The sequence below is a fragment of the Dromaius novaehollandiae genome, chromosome 1 (genome assembly GCF_036370855.1).
Source record: "Dromaius novaehollandiae isolate bDroNov1 chromosome 1, bDroNov1.hap1, whole genome shotgun sequence".
Lineage (NCBI taxonomy): Eukaryota > Metazoa > Chordata > Aves > Casuariiformes > Dromaiidae > Dromaius > Dromaius novaehollandiae.
The window spans coordinates 160365042-160378909 of record NC_088098.1 but is presented as its reverse complement, the minus strand read 5'-3'; the positions used below and the strand labels follow the sequence as shown (position 1 = coordinate 160378909).

At 39.3% G+C, this 13868-nt stretch overlaps 1 protein-coding gene across 2 annotated transcripts in view; it reads left to right on the top strand.

The window, feature by feature from the left end:
• ITGBL1 (integrin subunit beta like 1) overlaps positions 1-13868 on the top strand; it is a 151350-nt gene that overhangs the window by 7137 nt on the left and 130345 nt on the right. Inside the window, exons 1-2 of one of the 2 annotated variants that reach the window (XM_026121618.2) lie at positions 195-456; positions 1764-1975. In XM_026121618.2, coding sequence (XP_025977403.1) covers positions 359-456; positions 1764-1975 — 310 coding nt within the window. In that variant the 5' untranslated portion in view covers positions 195-358. Of the gene's footprint in view, positions 1-194; positions 457-1763; positions 1976-13868 lie in introns of those variants that run through there. The other variant, XM_026121617.2, reaches the window with a different exon arrangement.

The window sequence follows — 13868 nt, the reverse complement described above, 5'->3', positions numbered from 1 at the left end:
ACATACCTCAAATATTTACGGTGCCTGCACTTGGAGAATGAGACAGTTCGCTCACATCTGTGAACAGGCCACTTTTAAAACATCAAAATAAACCATCTGGCTGCGCAACTGTTTCTAATTACTTCCCTGCCTAGACTGTAAACTTCGGGGTTTGGCACCGGCCTCCCTCCCAGAGCGCTGCCCAAATCCAGCTCTCAGGCAGCTAATCAGAGCCACTGCAGCACGGGGGGAGCAACCCTGGAGCCGGGCTCGCCCGGCTAGGAGCTCTCTGCACACCCAGCGGGTCCGTCTGTCTGTCCGTCCGTGGGTCTGCTGTGGGAGCGTTCCAGGTGCGGCGCGGCTCAGCGTGCCTCGGACCATGCATGCCCAGGGGCTGCCGGGGCTGGTGGTGCTGCTGGCCACCTCGCTGCCCTGCCTGCTGCCAGCTGTGCTGTCGGCCGCCCCCCTGGCCCTGCGGTAAGTGCGGCTCCGAAGCTGCCGGGGGGGTTGCAATCGCTCAGCCAGTTGCCAGGAGCGCAGAGGTGGGGCTGAGGAGGGAGCAGTGGAGTGGTTTGCGAGCTGTTCTTCTGCCTGCTCAAAAGTCGCACGGAGACAAGGTGTTTTGTGCCGCTGAGAGCCTCAATAGGTCTCATGCGAACTGCAGTTTTTTTGCAGAGATGTATTTCGTGTCTCAGGTGTGGATCTTTAATGCAGTGAAGGGGGAAAGGTGAAAAGCGGGGATACTCTTTATGCCCAAACCTTGAAATTCTGCTGCTTAAGTAGAGCAGGAGTCTAACCACAAAATCTTGTGTGTTCCCGCGTTTTGGTGCAACGGCACAGTGAAGCACACTTTCCCATTGCTCTTTCCCTCCACTGTTGCCAACACCTGTCTGCTCTTAGAGCCAGCAGCTCTTTTCCTCCAAAGCCCACAAAATCTGGTGTCAGAGAAATGCGAGTATTAGTAATCTGGACCCTCAGTATTCCCTCGCATTGTGAACACCTATTTTTGGAACCCAACCTTGACCAATCCTTTATTCTGTTATCCTACATCACAGACCCTGATAAGACGACATGTGATTTTCCCTGTGTGTGTTCTGCATATCCTGATCTATGTGTTCCAGTGCATGGCACGGTTGCATGGCAGAGCTGCAAATGTTCACATTAGCACCTGGATTCTGCTGAATTTAGTCAAACTGCAGCCACAGTGAAAATCGCAGATTTTCATTACATGACAATCGATGATTATTTCCCTTTCCTGTTCTGATGAAGGCATAAAACCTATATATCTGACAGCGAGAAGAATGCAAAAGGATTACTTTGGAAAATGTATTGTATTGGAATCAGCTATTGCTTTGCTTTTTGGTATCATACATTCCAGTTACACTACCTACAAGTCAGGATACACGTGTCTCTTTTCTAAACCTATCAGAATAATTCATATCAAAATGTTTCATAATCAAACTATACGTGTATATGCATATATACCCAGATATGCATAATGAAAAAGAGGATGAGCCTTAGTAGTTTTGCAAAGTAATTAAAATACAACATAGGCTTTCCCACAGATGTCAATGAGATTTCTGATGAAAGGGAAGAAAATTGGGTGATTTGAGACAAGTAGTACCTTCACAGCCCTAAATAAACCTGTGGCATTAAAAACAATTTTCTGTGGAATGGCTAAAGCCTTGGCAGCAGGGGTGGTTTCAGCAAGCCAAGCTCTCATGGGTTGTGAGCTGCAGCACCTGGCTTTGACCGCAGCTTGTTCTCTTTGCTGTCCTCCGCAGGAGCAGTTTGGGTAGTCCTTCCTTGTGCCTGCTGTCCCAGGCTGAGTCAGAGCTCAGGTGCCGTGTCCCAGGGGGAAAGCCGTGCAGCGACAGAGGCAGATGCGACTGTGGAGTCTGCGTCTGCGAAGTGACTGAGTCCGGCAAATACTATGGTCCGCTGTGTGAGTGCCATGACTGGGTGTGTGAGATCTATGATGGGAAGACCTGCGCAGGTAAGGAAGCCACAGAAACTGAGAGACTTTTCTAATGTCCTCAAGCAGGCAGGGTCCTGGCATCTCCATGCCTTCATTGCTGATGGCTAATAGCGTCCTATGGTAACTGAAGCTTTAGAAAATCAAGAGTATGTGTTATAACCAGAAATAGGTTGGGAATACAGCACACTGCTATAGCAGAGACATGGTTATACATGTGTTCCTGAACCATGACTCTAAATGGGTTTGTTGGCACATCCAAGGACTTCACCAGGTCAAAGAATACAAGTCAAGGCACTGCCTGTGCCAAAAGATGGGACTCTGCCCAAAGTGAGCTTCATCTGCAGAAAGGGCGAAACTAGGAGATGCTTTTGGTTGGAGGCTCTGCAAACTGTGCTTTGAATACAATTCAGTGACCCAATTCTGCTTGCTTTTCTCATGTACTATTGCTGCATTTCGACTGCTCACATAATAATAGCATGCAGTATTTATCAAGGCTGTAAACTAGCTCTGAACAATCAGATTTTTCTTGTAATTTTTTTCTTCTCCTGCCATGAAGAGGAAGGCCTGCTGCAACAGGTATCACATGGAGGGTTTCCTATGAGGGTGTATAAATAAGAAAACTCTATTTTTCTCCAAGTAGAGATAATGCTATTCAGAGACTTAAAATAGTCTAATTGCATTGTGGTTTCAGAGATCTGTCTATTGACTATTGTGGGACAGAGCTTATTCCCTTCCAGTTGCTGGAACACGTCACTTGGTTTGCATCTACACATTATCACTCTTTCATCATTCCAGCTGTCTTTACTTAAGTTTCTAGACTATTTTTGTCAGATTTTGGATTTTTTGTAAGCAGCTGTAGAATAGCATTTTAGAAAAGAGCAGGGAGAAGAAATGCCATCACATTCCTAAGGGGATTCAGCCTGGAGCTCGATGAAAGCGGCCATAACGGTACTTTATTTCTGGTGTCCCTGCCTAAACAGCTTTACCAGATTCACACAAACGTGTCATCTTTTCAGGCCAAAAACTGCAATTAGGTCAATGGGAATATTACAGGAATTCTGCTAGAAAGAGGATAATACAAATGCATTCCAGCAGTGGGTTTGGCAAATTTTGTAGGAAAAAAGAGCAACTTATTTTAGCAACAATGTAGCTAAGAATAAGAAGTCCAATAATAACATGAAAAGATCAAGAATGGGATTATAAGAAAAATATTTGTATTTGGCGCCTATGACTCTGGAGTTTTGTGGAGAAACTGATCTGTGGGCTCTCTAGTGAGCAATGTAAGTCTAGTTGCGTAAGTTGTATTAGAGGTCCACTGGTCACTTCAGTGCTTTCTTGTCCCAAAGGTGAATTTTCTGTTTGGTGTTCTGATTTCAATAACTTTGGTGATTGCTGCTGGGGCAATTTTTTGAAAGCTTCCCTGATTTTAATATTCTACTACAAATTCAAGTATTATAAAGTTTTATCTCTGCTTAATTTCCCTGTTAATGTCATGAGCAGTGACCGAAAGTTTTGTCAGTGCTTTGGTGGGAAGGGGTTCTGGTAGGATAAAGAAAACTGAGAGACGTCTAACAATAATTTTTAGAATTTGTGTAGCACTTCATGCAGCAGCTCAAAGATGTGAACATTAACTGATTAACTGATTTTAAAAAACAATTTTTCTAGTTGTCAGCTTTTCTTCTGAAGTACTGAAGCTATGATACCACTGAGATGTCAAATAATTTAAATTTACTCCACTGGAAAAAAAAAAGTACTATAAATTTCAGTACAAAGTTATGGGGAGGGAAACAGCTGTTAAGGGCCTAAGGTTTTGCTTGTTTGGCTTGTTTTTTTGTTAACATTACTGAAAGCCCAGATGAATATTTGGGAGTTCAGGGTTGCTCAGTATTTCAGGAAAGCAAGCCTCAGATAACTTCTTCAAGGCTGAGTAGCCGGATCTAGACTGGAACTGTGGAACTCCTAGCTGTACTCTCAGCCCTCTTCCTTTTTTTCCCCCCACATTTTTAGTCAGTTAACTTGTTAACAGTTAATTTTAGTCAGTTGTATATATATAGGAGGAGGGGAGAGTAGAAAAGGCAATTGGGCCTATATCTGGCAGGAAAATGGTCCTTGTGATGCATGACTAAGCCAAAAGAAAGAAAAAAGGCAAAGTTGCAGAAGTACTGCCCTGTCACATGGTTGGCATCAGTATATACTGATCCTGAAAGATGAACATGACAGCCTTTCTTTTTCTTTTAATGCTGTAGTCTTGTATGGCAGATCAGAGAAATGTTTTCAGTACTTCAGTTTTAATACATCAGTTCTTGTATGTATGCCAGGGATGGAGAATTTCACTATCTTGTTTTCCTATTCGGAGAGCAAACTTTGCACTGGTATATATTTTTAAATATTTGCACTGATATATATATTTGCAGTGCAATATTGCTATTACATTCATTCACAGCACTCTCTGTGAATCTATCACTTATGCATCCAGAAATATCTTGTATGCTTCTTTCTTTCATCGCTCTTCTTAGGCAAATCACATATATTTTAGTAGAAAGAAAAATCTGTGTTGACTGTGACTGACCATTCAGTGAAACATGTCTTCTGATGTTTCTTAATGTTAAGCCACCAAGCTGATTGCCCATATGCCACATACTTTCCTCTCTTTGTAACCTTGAGGAAGTCTTTTGACTCCATGATGAAACTGTATTTCCTTTAGGTGAAGAGCCAAAATGTATTACTACAGTTCCATTCCTGTTTTCTTTTCTTTCTTTTTCTTTTTTCTTCCTTTCTTTCTTTTTTTTTTTTTTTTTTTTTTTTTTTTTTTTGCTATTTTTAATTGGATATTTATTGCCCTATTTCACTGGTAGTCCCTCTGGATGAGCACAATAACAATAACTGCACAGTAGTACCACATGCAGAACTTCTAGATGCTAACTGAATATTCCTCTAGAGAGCTGTGGTATCTGAGATTAATGCTGCTTCAAACAAGCTACTTTCCAACCTGCCAGAATGATGTCTTTTCCAAGTGACTGATGTCTAATCACCGGTGAGGGTGGTATTCCGAGTTGGACAGCCAGTTGTTTGTGTCACTAGTGCCAAAGATAACTGTGTTTCCCTGTCAGTCAATCCATACATACCTCCATTTCCCTCTCCCATCCCAAGCTAAACAAAACACTTAGTTGCTGAATAGGCAGTTCATTATCTTCAAGGCACTTTCTCCGTCAGATCCACCTTCTGGACCAGTAGCTGGATAGCCATATTCTGAAGAGGGAAGGCCTGCAGGATAGAAGAAATGCCCATCTGTTTATGATTTGCTTTTTCTCATCACCTTATATAAACAACAAAAAAGAGATTATGCTATAACTAATAAAGAAGAAAAGCAGTTTTGAATGTCTCAGTGCTTTCACTCTCTTTTGAGATTTGTCTGCTGTATTTCCCTTTCATAACATTTCCAGATGCTTTGGAGAGAATTATTTTTTTTTCTTTTTTTTTTTTTGCATTTTATCTCACTGGGATTGATAAAGCAATAGGTGATTTCTCCTGGAGTTAATAACAAAGCAGATGAGAGAAATGAGGTACTGTAGTGTGAGTCACTGAGTGCACTGTCTTCCTCAGTGGCCTTTTCTTCTGCCTGCTCTATATTTTTCATGGAGTGTAGAGGAAAGAAGAGCAAAGTCCCAGTACTGTAATTCTGTTTGCAACATTGGTGATATCTTTAGTTTGTCATTTGTTGCTGGTCTTCAAGGAAGAGATGAGCGACGAGAAGGATGACTGCAATATGCTGAATCAAAATCCCAAAGGATTTATGCTTCATTCAGGGAAAACAATTTACTTGTTGCTGTTTATTTGCAAATAGTAGTTTTGACTTCAGGCAGTTTTGTATTGCCTCAGTGCTTTCTTAGCAGTAGTGAAATCTGCATTATGTGCAGAGAAAAATGCAATGCAGCAGTAATATGTATCAAAGAGCCACTCGATACCTATTTTTATGTGCTTTTGCAGTATATAGGAAAATATGGAGTGATATTTGAGTGACTTTTTTTCTTTAATTAACCTTTTTATGTGCCTGTGATTAAAGAAGATTGAAGAAGGAGACTAAACTTAGACTTTCATGGCCAACTGAAGTGGTCACTGTTATTTCAGTCGAAGTGCCACAAAGTGAGCGCTCTAGGTCTTCCCAGAGAATGGATCGCAGAAGCTGTCAACTGGAGCATGAGATGGTATGATTTTGCTTCTCATAGTTAATGAGAACAAGGGGCAGACACAATCCTGTGACAGCAAAAAACCCCAGTGCAAAGTAAGAAAATGGCTCTTTTTTCTTACAACTGTATTGATTATTTTTCCATAGTTATTAAGAATTTATAAATAATTTCTCCCCTTCAAAACTGCAATAGTTTTTGCAGTTCCTCCATAATAGTAATACTGCATGATTTACTACTGCCATAATCCATTGCTATGGGAATTTCATTGCCTCTGTTGATGCCAGTGACAGATTTTTCTGTCTCTTTAAAGCTATAGGTGCTGTAAGTGCCATACCTACTTTAAGGCTAGGTCGAAAATTTAATGGCAGTGTTTGTTGTAGGTTTTTGCAGCCAGAAGTGTCATCATAGTTATATGAACAGAAAAATATCAAAAGAAAAATATCAGTGCAATTATTTTCAACTCTGTAAGGTTTCAGGATATAAGCTAACTTATGCTGAGAAAACAAGTGAAAAATTGAATTGATAAGGAGTAGATGTAGAAATACAAGATAAATCCAAATTACAGCATTGTTGTAATATGTAGTTATGCATCCATGTAAGTTCATTAGATGTATGCTCCTACCTAGCAGGTGGAAGATAGTTAGATAATTAAGAATGGCATTTTGAGAATCTTTTGAGCCGAGGTCTGTTCTTTGCATGAAAAATGCAATCTTTCTTAGACTGAGCTATGTTATTTGAGTTGGAAGTTCTGTAACAACCATACCCTTGTACTCATATTGAGGTGAGGTCTGAAATCCTGATTTTTTGTTGAGCAACATTTCTTGCACGTAGAAAAGCCAGTCTTTGACCTTCATTGATTGCCATTTGATATGGAGTGAAATTCAAAGTGCTGTATTTAGACAGAACGGGTCTAAACCTTTATCAGAGACCATATCTGACAAGATTCGGCTGTGGGACATGGGATCATATGAGACACAGCCTCCTAAAATGACCAAATTAAAAATAAGACAGGAGGCTACTGATAAAAATGAAAGTTACAGTTCCTCTCTGATTTGCTTTGCCTTAGTCTGGATTTTTGAACTTGGCTTCAAGTGACATTTCCTCCTGGATCAGAGATTTGTAGGTGTGAAAATAGCATATGTGTTAATTTCAAAACAGGTCCCCCACATTGTTGTAGGAGTGAAATTGTGATAGCATAGACCACAGTGTAGACTAGTTACCTTGGTAAGTGTATGTGGTCCCAGGCAGGATTACAAAACACAAGCTAAATCCTGTATTATTCTTAGCTTTATGTTCTTGGTACCTGAGCTAGTTAAATTTAAGCAGCCTTTGTTACCCTTGCAAGTGCTGTAGTTCCGAATGCAGCGTGTCCGTTCATGACTGTGACAAGCGAGGAGACATGAGGAGGAAGCTCAGAGAGAGGCACTGTAACAGCGAGTACTGGAAGGGAGGCATTTCAAAAGTGTCTTATTAAATACTTTGTTTTTATATACCTGAATGTCCATTTGAGCACCTTTAGTCCTTGGGGTCTTTCAAACTAAAGCACTCATATGCAGATAATACTCATAGGAAATATGTGCTAATTTAAAAACTGAAAGTGAATACAACGAATAGGTGGAAGGAGAAGCTTTTTGTAACATCGATGGAAACTGGAATGCAGGCCCCCTAGGCCATCACGAACACACAAAGCAGGGATGGGAGCAGCATCTCTTTCACTTTTTGCCCTTCTTTAGATTAGGGTGACAAGCTTATCTGTTGCAGTGAAAAAGCAAACCTTTGTGCAAGTTTTGGCAATGTAATTAAGTGTTCTGAAATGTGTTTGAAAATTTGTTATTCATGGGCTGCTAATGAACTGAGATCTTTCTTTTTATTTTGAAAGCATGCCCTTTATGTCAAAACTGCTTTCACAAACTGAGCCCATTTGTGAACACTTGTGTTTCATTTTCATTGATATGAGAAAGAAATGGATGATAGATAATAACAGGTATACTTAATGTTTCAGAAGAGTGTATTAATGATCTTATCTACTTCATCAGTGGATGCATTTTACTAAGTGTTCTTATGACAACCTTTGTGAGATGAGCTGACTGGACTGGTAAGATATTCTATGCCTATTTAAAGTTTTATTGTTGATAGCTGGTACTGTAAAGGAGCTTCAAACCATCCACCTCTTCTGTTACTGGGCTGCAGACCTTTTAACATAGATGTTTCCAGCTGCTTTGTCCTAACAGGCAACATCTCTCTGATTTAAAATGTTTTGATGGGTTTTCTTAGGAGGAAAGATCACGCTAGTAGTGCTGTCCCAGGAATAATGGCAATTTAGGTCTAAAAAGGACTAGTGGGGCCCATGAAAGACCCCACAGTGTCTATGTGCTATTGGAACATATCACTGTTTTGACTAGAGTGTATGTTAGAGGAAGATCGTGTTTACATTGTGGTGCAGCAACAACATATTGCGGGAGTCAAATTCCATCAGGAACTGTAAGGACTATGAAGAATAAGGCAAAGGTGAAGGAGCTGGGATTTGAGTTCTTTTCAGCTCTTCTTTTTTTCCTAGAAAGAAGGGATTTTTTTGGCCCAAACCACTTGCAAAATCTGCTCATAATAATAAGCCTAGACTGAGACGAGACGTATCCAGACTCCAGTGTGGTGTGTTTTCCTCCACACCTTTGTTCCACATCTCAGTATGGAATGAAAAATATGTTTCTTTTAAAAAAATTGTATTTTAAAATACTATTCTAAAGCTTTCTTTCTTAATAAGGGAGTGAGCCCCTATTTTCAGATGGAGGTTTGTGAGGAGATGTGTATGGAGTGGGGCTGAAATAGCAACTGAAGTAGTTGCATGATCAGATTCTCATATGAAGAAGAATAAAGCTTCAAACAAGTTCAATTATGGTTGCATCTGTTTCCTTTCTTTAAACAGCAATTACATTCCTAAAGCTCCTAAAACTTGCTTCATTCTTCTACCTGCCTACTTGAATAGTAGCAGTGATATAATCCAAGGGTTTTTCCTATCGGTGGCTTGAAGAGTGGCAGTCAAAGTCTTCTGAGGGCCTCTTATGGGGAAAGTGAACAGGAATGCCAACTCTGACACTGGTAGAAGTGAGCTGAGTAATAGCTTTATGATTTGGAAGATGTTACAGTCACACACTAATGCCTTGGCAGCAGCATACAGCAGCAGATATTTTATTTGGGGCACTTGGTAACAGTACTGTGTTCCTGGGGGCAGTGCTAGAGATGGAGAGTGAGCTGCAAGAGGATCCTTCTTTCCCTAGACTGACCTCTACAATCCACCTTTCTGAATAATGCTTTTTTCCCTGTCTTCTGGTATTAGCCACTCTAGTTCAGGCTTGTAAATCAAGTGGTGTCTGTCATATTAAATGTTTGGGACATTAACCTAGATGATCCAGAGTGAAGAGCTGGAGGCTATTGAATACAAACGTAACTCCTTTTATGTATTTTCTTTCTGTTTTGCATGTAAGTTCTTGTTTATTTAAAAGCATGTATTAAAAGAAAGTTATTTAAATTTTAAAGTTGCTTGCTTGGCTAAGAAATCTAGGTTAAGAAATGCTAACTCTGACTCTCTAACTCTAATGAAGTCTTGTGCCTATGTGTAGTCATATATCTTTTAATTTTGTTTTCAATATGGATTTCTCCAGAGGACTTGTGCTTCATTTAGGACAGGAGGGAAATGATATTTTCCTTCAATTTGAAATGCTTCATGCAAACTTTGTAACATGTTTAAAGCAAGTTTTAACTGTTGATCATTTAACTTAGTTTATTCATCTGAAATGTAAAGAAGATGTATGGCAAAGCAGTACGTTGTCATGTAACAAAGTTTCTTTCACTCTATATTTCCTCATTCAAAGTGTATTAAACTATCTTGTTTTGCTTACAGAAAACAACTGTATATTTGATAAAGCGATAAAACTTTGCATAGCAAGCAGACTAAGTCTTAAAAGCTAGAAGCCCTTCTTCATAAGGAAAACCTCTTACTCTCTCTTCTCTCCACTTCCTGAAAGACCCAGACTCATTTCTCACCCCTCCTTTCCACTTCGAAAACTCTGGGATACAGCTAGAGCTGGTGCATGGTGTGAAGGGCTTTTCAGCAGATAGAGATACAGGCATTTTTTTGTAGAGGTGAATAATGAATGGCACTTGTCTGTGAAGAAGAGGTAAACTTACATATCCAGTCTATTTCTGTGTCTGTATGTCCTGGGGACTAAAAGAAAAAAGAACAGAAAAACTTAGTATTAAAAATACTTAAGTTGTACATTTGTAGACAACTAAACACTTGTGGACAACTACAAGTCCACCTATCTGATCACTGACTCATCCCAGGAGCAATTCCTTTTACTTTTAAACTAATAACATATCTGGATGTCTAAAATACCTTTCTGTCAGGAAGAACCTATTTTTCAAGGGAAAAGTGAAACTTAACCACTTTTCTTTTCCTTTTCATACAGCCATGTGATAATTACTTTGTTTATTTCAGGGAATCTTGGAGGCACTTAGCTGTAATCTCTCTTTCCCTCTGCACTGGGTTTACTGGGTTCTCAGGGACCACAAGCTAATGTTAACATCAGCTGCTAATGCAGTATGTGTACAAGCAGGATAGATGCCTCCCTTTCAGAGCAGAAGGCAAGCCTCGCTTCAGATGATGTGAAAATCTCTACGGTATAGCACTGGATAATAATGAGTATAAGCATCCAATTCTTACAGAGCATATTTCTTTGCAGTTCTCACAGTGAATTACTAGAAGGTGTATATTTTTCTTCTGATCCTGAAGAGGGGAAGCTGAGGGTCGGAGATTAAAAACATGCCTTCTGGTCATCTTCAGTCTATGGTGAGACTCAGAAAAGAGCCTAAGTATCTGAGTCTGTCTCAGGGATCCTCAATCCACCAAGTCTCCACCAGACACAGTGCAAATATAAAATATGATAGCATGAAGATTATCACTTAAGGCTCTATCAGGAAAAAAAAAAATCTGTGTACAGATGCTAAGAGTAGTTTTTCATGCAAGTAACAGTCAGGTATTTCCTTCCCAAAGAACTTTTCTCTGCATTACATACTACTAAATTGTTGATTCCTATGTGTGTCATTCAAATCAGAGTGGCTTTGAGTTAAGAAAGCATTCATTGTATATCTGGCTTAAAACTGTTCCATCTATAAACAAGGAGATGAGGCTGTAGCAAGGCAATTCCATAGTCAGTCAGCCACTAAACTTGCTCATTCAGAGTATTTTGCAATAACTTTGATTTATCAAGCCAGTAGTAATCCTTTTTAATGTTATTCCAGAATAGTAGGCTTTTAAACAGAAAGAAATTCATATCCTTTTAAACTTGTTATGAAAAGATTATAAAGAAAATGTTGACAATGTCAGGTGCAGTTACACAAGACAGTGTAGACAGTGTGCCAGAAAGTACTTCAAAACCTGGACTTATAAAGCCATGCACTGAAAGATTACTGGAGAAGTTCTGTGCTTCCACTTAAGGAAGAGGGAAGACCTGAAATGGAAAGAGGCAACCAATTTATTCTTATGAGCATACTTGAAGAAGAATCAACTTATGCCAAAGAGCTGAAGAACAGTTGCTATTCCATGACTAAAAGCCACAGATTATTTTGCAATGTGGTTCTTCTGAAAACTGTTGCAGAACAGCACCTTTTAATCACTGTATGCTTCACATGTAGAAAACCATTCATGCTAGCCTTAATAACATATGACACCTCTATTCTAACAGTCTGCATGGACTTCGTTCTTACCCAAGAAGTTTTTAAACTGGAAAGAATAGTGGCTATGAGTAAATTGTTCAGTTGTAGTCTTACATTTAGTGATAAGGTTGAGACCTTCTATTACAGAATTACAGAAGGCAGTATTACAAATTCACGTGACTTTTCAGTCTGTTAGCTTTGCAGTCAGGTAAATTCTGTTGTAGGCAGATAACTAGTAAGAAATGTAAATAAAATCATAAAATAGACATGAGACACTTCCGTAAAGCAGTGTTTTAGGACTGGTACTTCTAGTGACTATCACTTGAGAGAATTTAATTTCATTTTCATTTCCGTTTCAAGTCACAGATAATGCTCATCACAAACACAGCAAGTGTAATGAAGCACAGGACCAAGTTTGTGCTTGGGAAGAGATCTGGGGTACAGCTATCACTGCAAGAAAATTGCCCATCATCTCCACAGAGGGCAGTTACTGTAGATGGGAATTGAAAATATAGGAGCAATTGCAATTGAATCCAGCTGCCTTCCATTTAGGTGGTTTCACATACAGTGTGTGCAGAAATCCTTCTGTTTAAGGCAGAGTACCCCAGTTTCATTTTTGCAATTATCTTCTCTGAAAAAGATCACTTTTAGCTGCCCCTCAGCTCATTTAGCTTTATAAGGCCTGGCTGACCCAGCCACTGCAGTTTAACCTAAGGCTAGCATATCCTGGAGTGTCCTTAGAGCTCTTTTCCTCTTACTGAATATCCATCCATTCGTATGAGAACTACATAGAACAAGCTACTTTAAGCAACCTGTTCCTTAAGTAGCCCAAGATACAGTGATCTTTTCTATTCTTCTCTCTCCCAAATTTGTCCCTGCCTTCTTCCTAGGGCCAAGTTAGGCTTCAGGACATCTTATTACAGTATGAGGGACTGGGTCGTTTCCCAGCTCCTTCTTTCCCAAGACTGCTTAATCAGTTAAAGTATAGAGGATAAATGTTAGGAGTACATCACTTCTGTTTTGGTTTTAAGCTGCTTTTACATGGCATCTTCTGAACAGAAGGGTATAACTGTGGCATGTCTGTGTATCACAACACAAAATAATTGTACAAGCTCTTTTCAAGATTTATAATGCTTTGCTTGCTACTAACTTTGTGTATGTGATGCACAAACACAACAAAAAATTGATTGGAGTTGGAATTGGCTAGATTACCAAACCCCAGTTGTATCCTTTGTTTGATTTAGTAGTGGATCCTGTTGCTCATCTCTACTACTCAGGCTAAAAAATGTTTTAATAAAAGTAAATGTTGTGGGTTTTTTTCTCTGAACCAGAAGCCTATGTCTTCTGCTGACATAAGTCTAATGAAATCAATACAGTTATGCCAGCAGAGAATTGGTCTCACAACATTTCCTTCCATTGTTTGACCTGAATCTCCAGTTAATGTCAGACAAAAATCAAAGCAGCATAATACAGACTGTGTCCTTTACTTGAAAATGGTAATGAAAGCTCCAAAGTTTGGGATTCTTTTAGTCTTGACAACATTTTTATGTTTTGAGGTTTTTTTTCCTGTGTACCGTACTACTTTGAACAGTTACACGTTACATGGCAGTACTTGGACAGGATATTTACCAAAATAATTTTTCCTCTGTACTGGCAGAGTTGAAGTTAGCAGAAATGAGACTTTTGTATGAAAACATTCTGATACATGAAAACAATTCCTTAAAAACATTAGACTTATTGCTATATTAATAACAAAATTGGTTACACAGACAAAACTATTGCAAGTTTTAAGTGACTTGCTGTTTGAAAAGTCACAATAAGATTAAAATTTTGTAATTGGATGAGCAGGTTGAGTGTCATTCCCCTCTCTCCTTGCCATTTTAGTGCTTTTCTGTGTGAGTGGAGATTTTTTTTTTTAAGTAAGAAACTTTCATTTTTTATGTGAATGTTGATTGCTTGAACGTATGTCTACTGCACTTCTGTTCAGGTTATAAGAGATTTTATTTACAGGT